We start from the raw sequence: 21541 nt of genomic DNA, 5'->3' as shown, positions 1-21541 counted from the left end.
TGTCAGTGTAAAAAGACCCTCCGCAAGGCACATAATAGTAAAGTTGGCACATAGGAATGATAAGGAAAGAATACTCAGGGAAGTAAGGAAAAAAAAGAGAATAACCTATAAAGGAGCCCCTATCAGACTGTCAGCCGATTTCTCTACAGAAACCCTACAAGCTAGGAGAGAATGGAGTGATATATTCAAAGCTTTAAAGGATAAAAACCTTCAGCCAAGAATACTCTATCCAGCAAGAATTTCCTTCAGATATGAGGGAGAAATTAAATCTTTTCCAGACAAGCAAAGGTTAAGGGAATTTGTAACTAAAAGCCCTCCATTACAAGAAATCCTCAAGAAGGCTCTCATACTTGAAAAAAGAAAAAAAGGGAGAAAGGGGACACAAGCCACAGACTAGGGAGACCGATGGATAGAACCAGAACAGGATAGCAAATATTCAACTATAGCATTAGGGTAAAAATAAGGAAACTACCAAAACAAGGACGATCTTAGCACTCTAACTACCAGTTAATAAGACAAGTTGGAATAAAAAATGAAAATAATTATTTAGGAGGGGAAGAGCAAAGGGTCTAAATCAGTATTGGTCGAGTAAGTAAGAGACCACCAGAGAATAGACTATATTATACACGAGATTCTAAATACAAACTTCAAGGTAGACACTAAAATAAAGTACAGAACAGAGTCACAAATCATAGATAAGGAAAAATCTAAGAAACCCAGTATAAGAAATTGCAGTATTAAATGGATAGTCTAAAGCACACAGGAAAAGAAACACAGGAAAACAAGATAATGAGCGAAAGATTGACAGCATTAAGTCCACATGCATCAATAATCACTCTCAATGTGAACGGGTTGAACTGTCCAATAAAAAGACACAGAGTGGCAAAATGGATTAAAGAACAAGATCCAACAATTTCTTGCCTCCAGGAAACACACCTCAGCCCCAAGGACAAACACAGACTCAGGGTGAAGGGGTGGAGGACAATACTTCAAGCAAATAGCAAGGAAAAAAAGGCAGATGTTGCAATTCTCATATCAGACCAAGTGGGTTTCAAAATAACACAGGTAAAGAGAGATACAGAGGGACAATATATAATGATCAAAGGGACACTTCATCAAGAAGAAATAACGCTTATAAATATCTATGCACCCAACACAGGAGCACCAAGATTCATAAAGCAACTGTTAACAGACCTAAAGGAAGATGTTAAAAACAACACAATCATAGTAGGGGACCTCACCACCCCTCTCACATCAATGGACAGATCATCCAGACAAAAAATCAACAAGGAAATAGTGGAGCTGAATGAAAAACTAAAACAATTGGACTTAATAGACATAGATAGATCACTCCACCCTGAAGGAGCTGAATACACATTCTTCTCAAGTGCACATGGAACATTCTCTAGGATAGACCATATGTTGGGAAACAAGACAAACCTCTACAAATTTAAAAAAATTGAAATAATAACAAGCATCTTCTCAGATCATAGTGCTATAAGGCTAGAAATTAATTACAAGAAAAAAGCTGAGAAAGGCACAAAGATGTGGAGACTAAACACACTACTGAACAAGCAATGGATCATTGAAGAAATTAAAGAAGAAATAATAAAATACCTGGAAACAAATGAAAATGATAGCATGCCATACCAACTCATATGGGATACAGCAAAAGCTGTATTAAGAGGAAAATTCATCGCAATACAGGCACATCTTGACAAACAAGAGAAATCCCAAATAAGCAACCTTAAAGCACACCTAACTGAACTAGAGAAAAAAGAACAAATGAAGCCCAAAGTCAGCAGAAGGAGAGAAATAATAAAAATCAGAGCAGAAATAAATACTATTGAAAAAGGCAGTAGAAAGGATCAATGAGACAAAGAGCTGGTTTTTTGAGAAGATAAATAAAATTGACAAACCACTAGCCAGACTTACAGAGAAAAAAAGGGAGAAAGCTCAAATAAACAAAATCAGAAATGAGCGAGGAGAAATAACAACAGACTCTGCAGAAATACAACAGATTATAAGAGAATACTACAAAAAACTATGTGCCAACAGAATGGATAACCTAGAGGAAATGGATAAATTCTTGGACTCCTACAGTCTCCCAAAGCTCACTCAAGAAGAGGCAGACAATTTGAACAGACCAATCACAAGGAAAGAGATTGAAACAGCAATCAAAAGCATCCCAAAGAATAAAACCCCAGGACCAGATGGCTTTCCTGGGGAATTCTACCAAACTTTCAGAGAGGATTTAATACCCATCCTTTTCAAGCTACTCCAAAAAATTAGGGAAGATGGAACACTTCCTAACACATTCTGTGAGGCCAACATCATGCTGATCCCAAAACCTGACAAGGACACCACGAAAAAAGAGAACTACAGGCCAATATCACTGATGAACATAGATGCAAAAATTCTAAACAAAATTTTGGCAACCAGAATTCAGCAATTCATCAAAAGAATCATACATCAGGATCAGGTGGGATTCATACCAGGGACACAGGGATGGTTCAACATCCACAAATCAATCAACGTGATACACCACATCAACAAACTGAGGAATAAAAACCACATGATCATCTCAATAGATGCAGAGAAGGCATTTGACAAGATCCCACAGCCATTTATGATAAAAACTCTGAACAAAATGGGCATAGAAGGAAACTACCTCAACATAATAAAGGCCATATACGACAAACCCATAGCGAACATCATGCTCAATGGGCAAAAACTGAACGCCATCCCCCTATTTCTAGTCTCACCTGATTCCCTCAATCTGTGCACCATCCATGGCACTTTTTTTTTTCCAATTTTTTTTATTGAGTTATTGATAGGTTACAATCTTGTGAAATTTCAATTGTACATTAACGTTTTTCAGTCATGTTGTAGGTGCAGCACTTCACCCTTTGTGCCCACCCCCCACCCCACCTTTCCCCTGGTATCCACTAAACTGTTCTTGGTCCATAGTTTTAAATTCCTCATATGAGTGGAGTCATACACAGATTATCTTTCTCTGGCTGGCTTATTTCACTTAACATAATTCTCTCAAGGTCCATCCATGTTATTGCAAATGGAATGATTTTGTTCTGTTTTGCAGCTGAGTAGTATTCCATTGTATATATGTGCCACATCTTCTTTATCCATTTGTCTGTTGCTGGGCACTTAGGTTGCTTCCACGTCTTGGCTATTGTAAACAGTGCTGCAATAAACATTGGGGTGCACAGGACTTTTGGGATTGCTGACTTCAGGCTCTTTGGATAAATACCCAGTAGTGGGATGGCTGGATCGAATGGTAGTTCTATTTTTAGTTTTTTGAGGAATCTCCATACTGTTTTCCATAGTGGCTGCACCAGTTTGCCTTCCCACCAGCAGTGTATATACACAGAGACGGATAAATAACAACTTCCAGGTGGAAAGTTTCATTCTATTCTTTTTGAAATGAGTGTCAATGGACTTGAAGCCAATTATTTCCATGAGTGTTAACTTTTCTTTAACATTATTGGATTCGCAATTGGATAGCATTTATAGTGACTTAATATAAAAATGAAAATAAAAGAAGACCCCGCTTACTATATGAAGAAAATAATACTTTAACTGTTTCATAGAAAACCTAAATGCACTTACCTGCTGTCGAGAAAGAGGCCACCACCCTCCAGTTTCTCCACAACATGGGTATAACTGGGAGCCCAAGCCTCTTACATCTAATTTTGTAGCCCTGGAGACTCAAACTCTGGATAATCACTGACAGCTTATTTCTTACAAGCATCAAAACAAGTAATTAAGGCAAATGACAGCTCCCTTGTGCCATTTTCAATGACTGGAATTTCCTTCAAACTACACAGAAAAATGGCATCTTGAAACTGACTACTAGGCTTTGTTTGCACATAATTAAAATGCCCTCTTGAATTAGTAAGACTAAGGTAAGGCAGTATTACTCAAAGCCCCCCTGATCTACAACAAAATTCAGTGGGCCTCTTTTGATTTTATAGGCAGCATATACCAATTTTAGACAAGTTATTGCAACCCATTTATGAAGTCACCCAAATGGTGTACATTTTGAGTGGATTCCTAAACAAGAGAAAACTCTCACGAGTCCAGTCTCCCAGCAAGCTGCTGTTGTATTTGGGCCATATGACCCGGCATAGATGGTTGTTCTTGAAGTGTATTTGCAGATGAGCATTGTTCAGAACTTTGGATAAACTTTGAATTACAGATCAGACCTTTAGGATTTTAAAGCAAAGCAATAAGTGCCTCTGCAGTTAACTAGTCACCTTTTGAGAAACAGCTTCTGACTTTTTAATGCACCTTAACAGAGACTCAGTGATTGACAATAGGCTACTAAGTTACTATGGAGCCTACACTTTCCATCAGGAACCGGCTGTTGTCTACCTCACCAATCTGTAACATTAGGCATGCACAGCAGCCAACAGCACTCCTGTTCCTGAGCAAGTGGCCACAATGTTTGCAGTCAATACTTTGGTTACATTGCTTTCTCTTTCACAGCCTCAACTTGTAGCCTCATAAGGTATTCCCTATGACAACCTGAATATGGAAGGAAGCATTGGGGTCTTATTTTCAGATGATTCTGCATAATATGCGGGCACCACACAAAAGTGAACATTTGTAGCACTACATTCCTGCCGTTCAGTGTTCCTGAAAGACAGTGGCAAAGGAAAATTCATCTAGTATTCAAAAATTCAAAAAGTATACTGGGAAAATTGGAATAAGATTTTTTAAATTTAATTATGGGAAAAGCTCTGTTCACAATAGTTTAGAGGGATAGAACAAATGCCCTCCGAATGTGTTATATGCTTGAAATTGGAAACCACTATACATTGCTGTTTCTCTAATAATTTATGGGACCCAGAATTTATGGGTCCAGAGTGAAAATAGGAGTGGGTCTTCTACATATTATCCTTAGTGACAGCCAGCTAAATCTCTGTTTCTCATAAGTGAAACTATGAACTCTAGTAGTTTAGAGTAGTGATGCTTCTACTAGGGAACAGAGTGATGGATCCGTTAAATGGGAATCGTGACTTGCTTGATCAAGAAAATTTGGTGGGGAGTAACCTATACTGTGGTTTGCTCAAGGCTTCTATATTCTCTAGAGCCTTCTATATTCTCCAGAGCCTTCTATATTCTCTAATATGTATTTTCTGTATTTTTAAGGTAATATGATAATAAACACCAATGATTACATAATAACCCTCCAAATTTCTGGTGATGTAAACGTTGGTTTTGAATAAAGCTACATATGCGATTATCTTGTTTTGAGGCATGCGATCTTTGTTATATTTGTATATGTTATTTTGAGAAAACAAAAGCATTTGTATTCTCAAGCAGTTCAAAAGATCAAAAGTATTTTTAATCATTTAACAATGTTTGTAAAAGTAAGTTTATAACATGTGTCATGTGTCAGTAACAAGCAATGTCTGACATGTTCAGGTTAACAAAAGACTATTAGCATTATTCCCATAGATGAAGACACCATTTTAGCTTTGTCTGACCAGGTCAAGATAGAAAGAATCTATCATCTCCTTCACAGCTAAATGCTACTGGTGACACTCAAAAGAATGTATTTCCCACATGTAGAAAAAGAATGGGAAGGAAAGTAACAAAGAGCTAATGACACACCAGCATAATGAAAGAAGCATGGGCTTGGAAACGTAGATTTAAATTCAGTTCCAGGCTTTGTCATTTACTGTGTTATCTTTGGTGAATTAATGAAATTTTCTCAGCCTCAACTTTTTTATCGGTAATAAAGACATGATGATACATATTTCACACGTGTGTAAGTATTAAATTAGGAAATGATGTTAACATACCTACCACAAAGTCTAACAGTTGTGGAGTCCAGGATATGTAAGTTTGTCCACACTTCCCCCTTTAATTCTTAGTACTATAACAGATTGGTATTATTTTAGAATTCTTATATTATTTTTAAAAATCTAATAAACAGATCAAGAACCAAAGTGGGCAGTAATGAACATGTGGGTACAATTTGGGATGTCAAAGGGTATCTCAGCTCTTTCTTGGATCTTCTCTTCACTCTATTTTTCTTAATTCACCCCTTACTGTCCTTCAATAAATTGTCATTTTTTTCCCTTGCTTTCTCATTATTATAATGACTGTCTTGTCCTCTCTTTCTAATCTCAGGTTGGTGCTTGTGGGAAACTTAGCAGGCTGCAATCGTGACTCAGGTGGATTACTGTAGCTGAGGTACAGCCAACTTTCCTGTGTGAGAACATCAGCTTCTTCTTCCCTTGATTACTGTGGTTATTATGACAGTCTTTGGCTCTGAAAGCTTTGATTTCTCCCTATTAGCTAATTCTAAATGTCTCTTCTCAGTTTTACCTAAAGCCTTACTCCAGCTGTTCCCTACTGCTCAATCTTCTTCAATCACGCCGATATTCTCAGCATATAATGAACAACCCTTGCTCATTTATTCCTTGGGTTATTTTACTTTTCTCTTTTTTTATCTTTAACTTCCTCTTTTCCCAGTGTACTGATGCAGCACTTACAATATCCAAAGCTTTAAACGAAAATCACCATCACAAAGAGACTTTCCCTTTCACTCCAGCAATATTTTCCACATTCCTGGTATACCTACAGACATTACTCAGGAAATTGAAATTTCATGATATATTCTGTTCATTATTACTTTGCATATATACTTTACACATATTTACATAATGTGTGAAGGTAGGGAGAGATCAAAGCTCAGCAATGTGAGACTTTGGGAAAATAGACTCAGGAGACATTATGGCATTTAGACTAAGCAAGAGTGTTCCCCACCTCAAAGGTTGCAGAGCTTCAGTCTCCACGTAAGAGAAAGATAACACAAGATAAATCACCCAAACTGAAACTACCTCACCTTAAGATCCTGTTCCTAGTATTAATAGTCATGAAATAGTTACCACTCAGAATTCAAACATCATTTAAAACATTAAGAAGTTTGCAAATATAGCAGGAGTCAACAATAAATTTTAATTAATGTGATGAGAATATTTCCCTTAACATCCCAAAAAAGTCAGGAAGAGACAGAGAGGAAGGGAGAGAGATTTGGAAGCTGAATCTGACTCCTAGGAGTCAAACTGTAGGGCTTATGTACGCCTCCATGACATCAGGGATTTAGACTCTAGAGAATCTTTGCTGAATTGTTTCGTCTTATATCACAAACTTAGAAATTAGATTGAATGCTCTCCTATGTTGGATTTTACAAGAATGTAATTCCTTGTAAATTGCTGGAGAGAATGCTTCCTCAAGCCCACTTCATGAATATGTTTTAAAATATTAATTAAAAGCGCCAGTCCAGTGCCATAGCGGTTACGTTCTCATGCTCCACTTCAGTGGCCCGGGGTTCACTAGTTCAGATCCCAGGCACAGACCTATGCACTACTCATCAAGCCATGCTGCAACAGGCATCCCACATATAAAATAGAGGAAGATGGGCATGGATGTTAACTCAGGGCCAATCTTCCTCAGCAAAAAGGGGAGGATTTGTGGCAGATGTTAGCTCAAGGCTGATCTTCCTCAAAATAAATAAATAAAATAGAATATTAATTATGGACAAAATACAAATTGACTTAGAATACCTGGTGACCACAGCAAACAGCAAGGGGAAAGCTAAATCAGCTGAAATGCAACCATTCAGAGATAATTGCTGTTAATATTTGCTGTATTATTTTTCTGGATTTTTCTATGCATAATACGTGGGTCTTGAAATCCATAAGCAACATAAGTTGGATTCTATCTTTTTCATTTAACATAAAATAATCATTATTTTTCTTGGAATCATTGATTCACTTCATTGGAACTAATTTGCATTTCTTCCAAATATGGGCAATCTACTCTTCCAAGCTTCTATTAATACAATTAATACAATTAATCTATACCTTCTTAAAAATGACAAATGTATACTAGAAGCATATTTAACTATCTAAAACCACTGGGTGTCAACCAATCTATTGGTTCCACCACACTCAAATATCACCCAATTAGATCCACTTATGCTTTCTCTTGGCCCCTGACAATCTGACTAACCCTTTCCAGACTCTTTCAGAAAGCCATAACACAACTGTGGCTACTTATCACAAGGCATAGAATTATTTATTGTAGATGAAATGGCCTTGCTTCAGAATCCGAGGGATCTGCATTGTTATGTTCCCACTGGGATAGACATGTGTTCCACACTGCATGTTGTTCCCACCACTAACCTCTGCACCCTGGACCAGCTCTGAAGCCGATTTCTGACCTAGAGCCAGTCAAAGATGAAAACTTTTGTGTCACCTGATATATGAGTATGATGATATGATGATTCCATGATGCAGAATAAATTACTGCCTACTGATTGGCTTAAAGTAATACACATTTTTTTTAAAGATTTTATTTTTTCCTTTTTCTCCCCAAAGCCCCCTGTACATAGTTGTATATTCTTCGTTGTGGCTCCTTCTAGTTGCGGCATGTGGGACGCTGCCTCAGCGTGGCTTGATGAGCAGTGCTATGTCTGCGCCCAGAATCCGAACCAACGAAACACTGGGCTGCCTGCAGCGGAGCGTGTGAACTTAACCATTCGGTCACGGGGCCAGCCCCAAGTAATACACATTTTTATATCACAGTTTCTACAGGGGAGCAGTCCAGGCACCACTTACCTGGGTTTTCTGGACTCTGCAGGGTGTTATCAGGCTGCAATTCAGATGTCAGTCAGAGTTGTGGTTTGATAAGAAGCTCAACAGGGGAAAGATCCCCTTAAAGCTCTTCAAGTTGTTGGTATATTTAATCTTGCAGATATAGGGCTAAGGTACCCATTTTCTTGCAGGCTGTTGATCCGATCCTAGAAGCCACCTGCAGTTCCTTGTTACATGGTCCTCTCTGTAGGCCCTCTCACAGCATGGTCTTCAAAGTCAGCAATGAAAAGAGTCTTTCTAACTTCAGGAAGGACCTAGTATTTCTTTCAATGGCTTTCACTAATTAAACCAAGCCCCCCCAGGATAAACCCCCATGTAATTAACTGAAAAGGAAGAGCTTTTGGAGTTTAATTGCACATGCAGTATTCTTCTTCTTGCTATATAACATAACTTAACCAAGGTGATGACATCCTATTACATTTGCCATATTGTATTGTTTAGAAGCAAGTCACAGGTCTCACCTGCACACAATGGGAGGAGATTATACAAAGTTATATACTCCAGAAAGTGGTAATCAATTACCTTAAGGGTTGTTTATCAGACCCGGTATAAGAGTAAGAGCAGTATTTACAGGAAAGTATTGCCTCTAAATCTTAAAAGAGTTCTTCTAAGAGTTGTGCTTTCTCACTTCTGGTGGGGAACAGAAAATGCAATAATTTGTCTTTTATTTTGGGGAGGATATGTTGGACTATTTCTCTTTACTTAAACCCTAAACACATCATTGATGTTGCAGTTCTCTGAATCTTTTCATTCCTTTGTGTCTTACTAAGACCTTCAGCACACTAACTACCTCTTGGTAGCTGGAGAATTAACATGGCCCTGAGTGAAACTTTACAGAAATACTTTTATCCATCCATGGAAATGTGAATTGTTTCTGCTTTTCTTTTAAAATTAAAAATGAAAATAATGCATTTGCCAAATCAGTGATTGAATACTATGTTCCATAAGCCACATTCATCTGCTCAAGGGCAACTATTTGGTTGAGTTTTCCATAGTCAACAGTCATGCTCCAAGATCTATCAGGTTTCATTCTGCTTGAAGAACTCTTCTTATGATTTCTTTTACTGTAAACCCACTGAAGACATTTCTTTAGCTTTTTTTTTTCTGAAAAGGCTTTGTTCCATCTATATTTTTAAAGAATATTTCTTAGGCGTAGGATCATAGTTTTACAGTTATTTTCTTCACCAGTTTAACAATGTCACTCATTGTCTTCTACCTTCCATTGTTCATTGGAGAGTCAGTCCTTGTCTTCTAATTCAGGTAGGATGAGAAGATACTGCAGATCCACATTTCCCCTGAAATAACATTTTTTTTTTTCTGTATTAATGAAAGTTTTATTTATAGTATATTTTTTAAAATGCAGGTTTACTCACAAAAATGTAAATGCAATAACTAAGAACTTAGAAGAAATAACATTTTTAAAAAGAGAAATTGCAAAAATTATTTTAAAGAGAAAAATTAAAAAAACTAGGACAAACAAATCAAAATTTCATAGAGGAAAGAGATCCTCCTTGGTGAACCTGCTATCACCAGCTGTTTCCTTTACTGCCAACTTTTTCTGATTCTGAAAAAATGCTGAGTTTCACATTTGGGGCTTGCAGAGGGATACTACTGAGAAAACAAAGAATACAGCAATGCTTTGTGGACACACAATAATTTATTCATGAACCAAAAACTAAAGAAATCCAAAAGTCATGACCAATATTTCCCACAGGGCATGTGTTATATTCTAGGGGGCATGGGGGGCTGGGGACCTGAATCAGAAAGGCAGACTGAAACGTTCTACATAAATGTCATGGTACTTAGGAGAAAAGAATCTGACTAGAGAATTGAGACCTTTCACAAAACCTTTACCATCTCCCCCTCACAATATTTGTCTGGCTATTAAGCTGCATGGGGTAGCAAGAGAGTGGTGAACTCAAATATCAGAAGGTAGAGCTCAACCATTATGAGCCTTTCATAACTGAGGGAGCTACATATCTGTCAGGTCTCAATCAAAACCCCAGCCAACTCAAAGAGCAGCGAAGGCAATAGGAGGGCTGAGTCTTGAGAAAAATTTTTGCCTCCAGCCTGCTGAGTTTGATGGCTTCTTTACTAATCTCTGGAAGATCTCTTTCCCCCTTTTTCTTCCAGCAGTCCTTCCAGTACATTTAAGACAAATCACTGTTCTAATTTCCCTCTCCTTAAAAACCAAGAATAGTTGTTTTATGTCTTGACTAGACATTGACTCATATAAACAGGATCTGATTGTTCTCAGTATTAATAGCAATTTGAAAATTGTTCTTTTATGTACAAACTAAACTCTCATGAACCTCAAAAGGACAATTACATGAGAGGGCAATTATACCTCATCAGTAGGGTTCTGAAAGGCTTGGTAACATAGATATTATAAGAAGGCAATCATAGTCACAACGTAGGACAAGATTTACATATGCTAACAAGTATATGTATATAGTACCATAATTTATTTAGGTGTGTATAAATTTATGGATGTGTTTGTCCATATATATATATATATATATATATACACACATATTTCTCTATGTTAAGAGCCAAGATCTTTCCATATCTCTTCAGTCATTTCCTGTTTAACCTTGATAGGTCTATGGAAACACGTCTTCATGGATAGAAAATCCACATTTTCTAGGAAAATCACTATTTTTTGCTTATTTTTTGAGGAGGGTTAGCTCTGAGCTAACTTCTGCTTCCACTCCTCTTCTTTTTGCTGAGGAAGCCTGACCCTGAGTTAACATACATACCCATCTTCCTCTAATTTATATGTGGGATGCTTGTCACAGCGTGGCTTGACAAGCGGTGCATAGGCCCGCATCTGGGAACTGAACTGGTGAACCCTGGACCGCCAAAGCAAAACGTGTGAACTTAATCATTGCACCACCAGGCCGGCCCCCAAAATCATGTATTTAAAATCAAAAAGCCAAAAAAAGTTCATAAAAGCACAAAAATATCCACAAACATCACTCTCCTTACTCTTTTCCCTTCCCTATGTCATATACTCTAGAAATCAATTTTCTCCTAAGCTAAAATATTGGATTTCATTTCTCATGGGTGAATACCTAGGAAAGGAATTGTTGAGCTGTGTTGAAAGTTTTTGCACAACCTCTTACGATATTGTGAACTATTTTAAAATTAATTTTACCCTTTACTCCCATCTGAAATGTATGAGCATTCCACTTGCTCCACATTTTCATCAATACTTAGTATTTCAGTCTTATTCATTTCAGCCATTCTAACTAGTATGCAGTGGTGTCTCATTGTGGATTTAACACAAATTTCATTGATAACTAATGATGTTTAGTATTTTTTCATGTGTTTATAGATGATTTGTATATCTTGATTTTTCAAGCGCTAAAATATTTCTCCAATTCTTTAAGCAGATTGTTTGTCTTGTTTTGAGTGTAAAAAGTTCTCTATATCTTCCACGTACAAACAATTTGTCAAACATCTATATTGCAAATATTTACTCCTGGCCTGTGACTTACATTTTTCTTTTCTTAATCATGTCTTTCATCAATAGGAAACTCTTACCACAAGATACGAATGTTGATGGAAGTTTCTTTTCTCAATTTTTGGGTGATCTATACTTTTCACATTTTATCTGAAAAAATTGCTGCCAAAAATTTCAAATTTTAAATACTAAAATTTCTAGTTTTAATTTTTATGTTAGATTTATGATTGATTTCATTTAATTCAAGCTAATAGTTGTGTATTGTGTGAGGAAAAAATTAAGGCTCATTTATCCTTATGAATATCCAGTTATCTCAGCATTATTTGCTGAAAATCATCTCTTCATTAAATTATAATGGCATGTTTATTTAAATTTAGATGAATGCATATGCCTGAACCCATTTTGGGACTTACTACTGTAATATCATACTGCTTTTACTACACAATTTTTTGGGAATAAAATAATATATGAATTTAGGGATGAACAACGAATTAGTTTTACTTTGGAAACACACATATATAATTAACTATATGATAAAGCATCCAAAGACAATTTCCAAATATTGTAAAATATAGTCCAAGAATTTTATTTTCTAAATTTTTAGTTTACATGTGGTTTAGAGCTATTTCACTGAAAATTAATGTATGAAAAAATACATAATCATAAAATGTGCTGCCACAGATATATTAACTAATGGCCTATTGATAAAATGATTGGAATTATCAATTACACTACAAGAGTTGAATAATCTGTAGCATAATAAATCTGATTTTTTCAGAAACAAAATAATGAATCTAACAATATTATATTGAGTTAGAAAGCAATGTTGTGACAACTAATTTTCTGAATGTGTCTTTCACATCTTTGTTCCTAAGACTGGAGATGAAGGGATTCAGCATGAGAATCACTGCTGTGTAAAACACAGAACCTATTTTAACTATGAGCAAAGATGTTTTAGGATTAGGGATACAGTAAAGGAAAAGAATGGATCCCAAAATGGTGATGACTGTGAAGTGGGAGGCACAGGCAGAGAAAGTTTTCTGGCGCCCACTTACTGGTGGCATCCTCATAGCAGTGATAAAATTTAGTATATAGGACAGCAGAATAATCATCCGGCTGCTCAACCCACTGAATATGGCAATGATAAAACACAGCATCTGGCTGATATAAGGGTATGAGCAGGAGAAAGAAACAATTACAGAGTGGTAACAGATAAAATTATATACGATGCTAGACCTACAATAGGATAGTACAAGAAGAAAATATGTGAGTGTCAGGGAACACACTATATCCCATGAGTAAGACTCGGACATCAGCAGCACACAAAGCTCCTGAGACATAGTAGTGGGATAGAGCAAGGAGTTATAAACTGCCAGAAGATGGGTGATAGGCCATCGCTGCTAACATGAAAGTTTCTGTTACTACAAATATGCAAGCAAAACAAAATTGTAGAATGCAACCAGAGAAAGAGATGGTTCTGTCTTCCACAATTGAGTTCTCCAACAGTTTAGGTGTAACTACAATAGAATAACAGAAGTCTATAAAGAATAAGTGACTAAGAAAAAAGTGTATGATCGTATGGAGATTTGTATTGATCTTGATGATTATTATCATGGCTAAATTCCCACTATAGTGACTGTGTAGGTAGACAAGAAAACCAGGAAGAGTGGAATCTGGAATTCTGGATGTTCTTTTTTTTTTGAGGAAGATTAGCCATGAGCTAACTACTGCCAGTCCTTCCCTTCTTTGCTGAGGAAGCCTGGCCCTGAGCTAACATCCGTGCCCATTTTCCTCTACTTTTTATGTGTGGGACGCCTACCACAGCATGGTGTGCCAAGCGGTGCCATGTCCGCACCCGGGATCTGAACTGGCAAACCCCAGACCACCAAGAAGCGGAACGTGCAAACTTAACCGCTGCGCCACCAGGCCAGCCCCTGGAGTTCTGGATAGTCTGAAAAACAATGGATAATAAAAATAGGTATGGTACTTTGATTTCCTTTAGATAACATCATGATTCCTATTGAATAAAGAACTAATAGTTATTCCTAAAAATATAAATGAATAGAAAGGAGAAACAGAAAAGAAAGAGGCTTCATATTTCTCTCTGAAGTTGGTATAGAACAGTGATTCTCAAAGTATGCTTCCCAAGCAGCAGCAGCAGAAGCACCTGAAAATTTGTTAGGGGTGCAAATTCTCTAGTCACATCAAAAATTTCCCGAATCAAAAACTCTGGTATGGGGCCCACAATTTGTGATTTAACCAGACCTCCAGGTGATTTTGTTGCATGCTAAATTATGAGAACCACTGATATAGAAAATATGTAGTAATGAGCCTATTGTTTAAAATTCAGCTCTTGTTAGGATTTTTAATGTAGTACTGAAACATGAATTTCCAGAATGAAAGAAACTGTAAAAACACAGAAGAGCCAGAATAGAAGCACAGGGTACGTTGTTACGGTTCTAAGAATCACACTATCAAGGAGATAACTTGGCATTGCAAGTGGTGCCACATAAATTTTAGCATTAATTATTTTATATTTTGACCATTTCTAGACATAATGCAGAATTAAATGCCCACAGAATTTATCTGTTGGAATGAATCTTAAAATGTAACTAGTTTGTGCCTTTCACCTAATGCTTGAGAATTCGTTACAGAATTTTATCCCTGAAATGATTTCAAATAGTTTTCATGAAAATCAAAGATTAGGATTAGTTTTGTACTCAAATTTAAACTAGGCCTATAAAATTTCAAAAATCACCATATATCACATAAATTTTCTATGACTTACCCATTGCTAACTTCTGCTAGTTTCTGTAATACAAAATTTAACTGTCAGAAACACTTCGTGCCTGTTAGTGACAATTAAAATATCTCTGACCATAAGGCCAGTCCACTGATGTAGTGATTAGGTTTGCACACTCTCCTTGGGTGGCCCAGGGTTTGTGGGTTCAGATCCTGGGTGTAGACCTACACACCACTCATTAAGGCATGCTGTGGTGGCATCCCACATACAACATAGAGGAAGATTGGCACACATGTTAACTCAGAGGCAATCTTCCTCAGGCAAAAAGAGGAAGATTCTCAACAGATGTTAGCTCAGAACCAATCTTCCTCACACACAAAAAGTCTCTCACCATAAAAAGGATCATCTATAATTTTTGGAATAATCTATATGAGCTGTAGCTCCATGTTTTCCGCCTAAAGAGAAATTTAACAAAAGAGACATGAAATGACCTGAAGCCAGAAGATCTTGATTATTTTACTGAGCATTTCTTTTGACAGTTAATGAACTTCAGGCATATTCCTTCTCTGTAGTCAAACATTCTTTAAGACAGCAAGGTTTGACGTTTGTAACACAAGTGGCAATATATTTCAATGTGTATACCAGTAAAATGGCGTTATACTTCCAAGACATAAGAAATATCAGAGAATATAAGGAAAAAGCTAAAAGCTGAAACCACAGTCTAAACTCTGCAAAGCTCTGCATCTTATATCTGCCTGTATGACTGTGGAGATATAAACTACAGAGAATCATAATTGAAGTATTACTCAGTGGGTGATGAAACATACAATTAGTAGAAACAATATCCCTTGTGTCATTGTGGTAGATGCATTTTCTTCTAAATCATTAGGAATAATTACATCACCGAGTCTATTCCATTAATTTCTTGTAGATATTAAATTATTGAAATAATACATATTGATTAAAGATAATGTAAACTGTTGAGTTTTAAATGAGAAAAAAAAGGAAAATTCAGAAATAGCTGCTATTAACTCAACTGAGCTTCAAATTCCACATTCAAGTTTAGAGTGGAGAAACTTGTCCAATGCTACCTTAAACAAAGAATAAATGTGGCCTTCATCAGTGATACAGTGTGGATATCATTTATGCCCTGATATGATGTGATGCAAAAGACTTCACATCCGTGATATTCTTCCCCTAAAATCCGTAATCCCAGTTTAATATCAGAAAGACATCAGACAAATCCAAATTTGGAAGCCTCCTACAGGCTAACTAGCCAGTATGCCTGAGGCCTGTCAAAGTCGAGAAAAACAAGAAAAGAATGAGAAATTGTCACACACCAGAGGAGACTTGGGAGACATGACAACTAAATGGAAAGTAATACCCTGGGTTGGATCCCAGAAAAGAAAAGTGAAATAATGGGAAAAACTGATGGAACCCAAATAAAGTTTGGATTTTAGTGATCATAATGTACTAATGTTTCTTTCTTTAATTTCATTTTCTTGTGGTAAGAACACTTAACATGAGCACTATCCTCTTAAGAGATCCTTAATTATACAATACGATATTGTTGACTACAGACACAATTTTGTACAGCAGATCTCCAGAGCTCATTCATCTTGCTTAATTGAAATTTTATGTATGTCCCTTGTTTTGTAATTCTCTATTTCTCCCTCTCCCAGCCCCCTGCCACTATCATTTCACTCTTTAATTCTATGAATTTGATTATTTTGGATGCCTCATGTAAGTGGAGTCATGCAGTATTTATCTTTCTGTGACTGACTTATTTCGCTTAGCATAATGTCCTCAAACTTCATCCAAGTGGTCACATATTGCAGAATTCCCTTCTTTTTTAAGGCTAAATTTTATTCTATTGTATATATTTACCCCATTTTCTTTATCCATTTATCTATCCATGGACACTTAGGCTGTTTCTACATCTTGAATATTTTGTACAATTCTACAGTGAATGTGGGGATGTTAATATCTTTTTGAAATCTTGACTTCAATTATTTTGCATAAATGCCCAGAAGCTGGATTACTATTTTATATAGTATTTCAATTTTTAATTTTGTGAAGAACCTCCATACAGTTTTCCATAGCAGCTGCACCATTTTGCATTCCCACCAACAATGCACAAGTCTTCCAATTCCTCCATATCCTAGCCGACACTTGTCTTTTGATTTTTTAATAGTAGTCACCCAGACATTTGTGGGATGATATTTAATTATGAATGTCATTTGTTATTCCCTTATGATTGGTGTGGTATCACACATTTTTTTCATATGCCTATGGCCATCGGCACATTTTCTTAGAAGAAATGTCTAAATCAAGTGCTTAGTCAACTTTTTAATTGGATTATGATTTTTTTTGCTATTGAGTTGTATGAGTTCTTTATATAGGTATTGGATATAAATCTTTTATCAGATATATAGTTTGCAAATATTTTCTCCCATTCTGTTGTTGCCTTTTCAGCACTGAGCTGATATTATAGTGAGAAATAAAAAAAGAATTGATAAGCCAACAACAAAGATAATATTAATTTTTATTTTTTAAACTTTTCAAACTTTGTGCATGTCTACCAGTAAATAAACTTATAGGTTTATCTATCTATCCATCATCCACCTATGAAGTGATAAAGAAAGTGTGGATTTTTTAATATATTAAAATCTATATATCTTTGTTGCCTCTCCCCTCCATCATAAACTTGATCAAAGAGAGTAATGATAATGAAGGAATAAATCAAATAACAAAGTCACACTAATAAAGACAGCGTTTAAAATAAAAACCAGCTCATATTTCAGAAAGACGTAAAGAGGATGGAGGAGTATAGATTAATGAAGCAGAGAAGGCATAGCTACAGCTAAGAATGCATTAAAGTGGAGATCTAAAGAATAAGTATAATAGTTAGAGCCCACAGCGGGCTCAGGCTTCAAAAGTATGTAATAAATGACCAAAGTAAATCTTGAAGTTTGTATGAAAGTGCAAATGATGAAAAAAATTTTCTAATTGATTTATTTCAAACTAAAATAATTAAGAATATGTAGTAATGACAAATACTTCAATGAAATGCAATAGAGAGTTAAAAAGCTGCCTGAAGTAGATTGAATGATTGGGTCCAGTTACCCACCATCTCCTTGCATCTGTAAAGTCTACATACTTTATTATCGATGGAGTGTATTTCTTCATCTTTGGATTATGAGTCCAGTCCTGTGACATGTTTAATGATCTGCTGGCAGAGAAGAAAGTATGGCAGTTCTAAGCCTAGGCTTTAAGAGATCTAGAATGTTTTCACTTGTTCTACTGCTTTTCTGACATTTCCACAAGACAAATAGCCAAATATTCTAAAAATGATAAAAGACATATGGAGCAATCTATATTCACAGAACTGTGGTGCGAAGCAAAACATTCCTAGTCTCATAGCCTAGGGTAGAGCGACTTCAGATGACCTCCTGATGTTTGAAAATAAATAATTGTACTTTAAAGCTATTGGTTGCTTGCTGTTTTTTTTTATCAGAGTTATTGTGGCAACAGCTAACAATTATACTGATAAACACACATATGGGCACTTCATTTATGACAAGATTGTATTACAGAGTAACAAGGAGAGAATGGATTTTTTTCAGTAAACAGCATGTGGCAATGATATATCCATCTGCTTAAAAACGAAGTAGTACCATGAATGGTGGTGATTGACCATAGCTCTGCTATGCTGTGTTTGGTTAAGTTTGGCTCAATTCCCTTGTTTTCTCATTCCAGGACCAGGCTGAAGGAACATGCACTATTTTGTGGTATGCTCTTCTCAAAGTTGAATGCATAAGCTCAAGGAGGAAAGATTCAAACCATGTAGGGGCATTTAAAGCTTCTTCCATTATGGAACTTATGACACATTCACTTTCCATTGTCCCAAGCAAGCCACATTAGAATTGTTCTCTCTTTGCCTACAGAAAAGCATGACGAAGACGAAGAAAGAACAAACAATGTTGAACAAGTAAAACAATCTACTATATACCCAAACCTCATACCACCACAAAAGTGAATTTCAGGAGACTCCTAGAGCAATATGAAGAACAACAAATATCCTTGAATATGATATAGACAAATGTCTCCTACACCTCAAGGGTAGATAAATATAATCTTCAACAATTAGAAAAACATTACAAAGTAATACATTTGACTAAGTTAAAATTAAAACTTGCTCTTTATTTGAGGACGTTAGCTGAGTGAAAAGTAAAGCCAAAATGCAAAAATACTTTCAAGGTACTTAATGGCCAAGATTATTTTCATAATATGAAATAAATTTTTGAATAAATAATAACAATGGCATAATAATTTAAATGAAAACTGGTAACCGCCCTAAGAAGTCACTGTGAAAAGAAAAAAAAATCCACAAATATGTTAAAATGTGCCTTACTTCAATGATCATAAATATTCAAATTAAAACCACACATGAAATATTCTAAATCAAATAAATGGGTAAAAATCATAACATCTAATAATACTAAACACTGCCAAGGAAGTGAATTATAACTTTAGAACTTTCAAACATTCCTTTTAGGAGTCTAAATTGATAAAATCATATTGAATAATTAAGATCTAAATAAATACATAATACTTCTGGGTATAAATCTCATTCTAAAGAGTAATTATGTGCAGTGTAGTGGTATACATGCCCCCAAATTGAAACACCCCAAATGGAATAAAGAAAAATCAGAAATATTTATAATATAAAATATATAATAGAAGCAAAATTGAATAAACTATAAATACATGCAACATGATTTATAAAACATAACATTCATTCATAAAAGTCAGATACACAAGATACAGAACGCATGATTTCCTTTACATAAAGTTTGCAAAGAAGGAATATTAATTTGTAGTTTTGAGAGGCGTAGGTAGATATCAAATCTATATAGAAAAGCCACTGCATCATTTGGATAAAATCCATCCCTTTGACTTGCTGAGAGAGGGAGGAAAGGGCCAATAATTGACTCTGGGGTACTCGTGTTCTATGTATTGATCTACTTGAGAGTTACATGGATGTTTGTTTGAAAAATATGTTTCAGAAGGTTTAAATCTAAAATGATGAAGCCAGAGAATTAAGCAGATCCTACATTTTGCAAAGAGTTAGATTAAAATAATAAATGTAATAAAAACTATTGTACAATTCTAAGCTGATAAGTAAAATAAATGGTTTTATATTTTTAAAAAATCACTACAGATTATCTGAGATTCCTGCCTTATATAAGGTTAAGAAATGTGGGAAGTATATTAATTTGGTATTAACTACTAAAAACTCCCTTAATGACAATGATAACTCAGAAAACATGAACACATATTTCCATTTTGGGGACAGAAACAATACAACAGACTGACAGAACCTTGAGAGAGTCTACAGAATAGTAAATCAAAATAAATAATGCCTTCTCCTTTTCTTGTTTAAGCAACTGAGTAGTTGTGGATGTCATGTACTGATACAAAGAAAATTATAGGTGGGAAGAGTTTACTGTTGAGAATGGATGATTGAAAATTATATTTTATTAATATCAGTCTTTTTATCTCTGAGAAATGGATATGTCTTCTTAGAAATAAGTTAAACTTTTCCTTATTATTCAGTATTATTTTCAAAACGTTCTAATGAATAAAATATTACATTGATACTCAAAAATAAGTGGTACATATGGACAGTAGTTAATATTTTCAGAATGTGCTCAAAGTCAGATAATATTTCTCATAATGCAAACTCCCAGGTCCTCACTTCACTTGGAATGCAGTAAAGTAGTAAGAGGAACAAAAAGTTCTGTTTTATAGAACTTTCTGGGTCAAAAGAATTGGTTATGAGAACCTGAGTGCAGATCCAGTAAAGGCAGTTATTGTCTGTGTTTTTGCAGCACTTTTATAAAGCACAACTTAAACTATAGCATAAGTAATGAGTCTCTAAATATATATCCCTTCTTTGTCATTCTGACTCTCATAATGTCTAACCGGAAGATTTTGAAATACGTTTTCTTTTCTGAAACCAGCTGAGATTAAGTGTGTTAGAATGGATTATTTCTACATTAATTCAGAGTGTCCTGACCACCAAAAACACGGAAAGTGCAATATTTAATTGATTTAAAACATAATCGTATACTTACTTAAAATAAAGCATCAAAAATATATATGAAAAATTGTTGGATGTAAGTACAACATAAATAAATATATTCACGTGAGTTATATTGAATGAGAAAGCAGTTTGGAGTTGATTAAACTCCTGGCCATCACTCTCACATTTTCATTTCTAAGGCTGTAGATAAGGGGGTCCAGCATGGGGATGATGAGTGTAAAAAACACAATGCCCACTTTGACCAGGAGCCAGGAGCTTTTGGCGTTGGGCACACAGTAGAGAAGAAGGATGATCTCATGGACAATGATGATGGAAGCCCGCTGGGAAGCACAGGTGGAGAAGGGTTTTTGGAGTCCACCAGTAGAAGGCATCTGGATGATTGTGACAATCATGACAAGATAGGAGAAGAAGATAATCAGGTGGCTACAAGCCTCACTGAATATAGAAATAACTAAACATGTCGTCTGACTAAAGTAGGGGTCATAACAGGATAAAGAGAGGATGGCAGAATACTCACAGCTGAAGTGACTTAT

The 21541-nt window shown here is 35.7% G+C and overlaps 1 protein-coding gene across 1 annotated transcript in view; it reads left to right on the top strand.

The window, feature by feature from the left end:
- The window catches only part of LOC123282499 (ubiquitin carboxyl-terminal hydrolase 25-like), a 91895-nt gene extending 72291 nt beyond the window's left edge, over window positions 1-19604 (top strand). Inside the window, exon 8 of the mRNA XM_070487755.1 lies at window positions 18659-19604. Within this exon, the coding sequence (XP_070343856.1) occupies window positions 18659-18823 (165 nt within the window). The 3' untranslated portion in view covers window positions 18824-19604. The remainder of the gene's footprint in view (window positions 1-18658) is intronic.
- Window positions 19605-21541: the final 1937 nt, after the last annotated feature.

Source organism: Equus asinus, chromosome 17, assembly GCF_041296235.1.
Source record: "Equus asinus isolate D_3611 breed Donkey chromosome 17, EquAss-T2T_v2, whole genome shotgun sequence".
Taxonomy (NCBI): domain Eukaryota; kingdom Metazoa; phylum Chordata; class Mammalia; order Perissodactyla; family Equidae; genus Equus; species Equus asinus.
The sequence above is the reverse complement of the archived record's forward strand: the minus strand, read 5'-3'. Positions and strand labels throughout refer to the sequence as shown.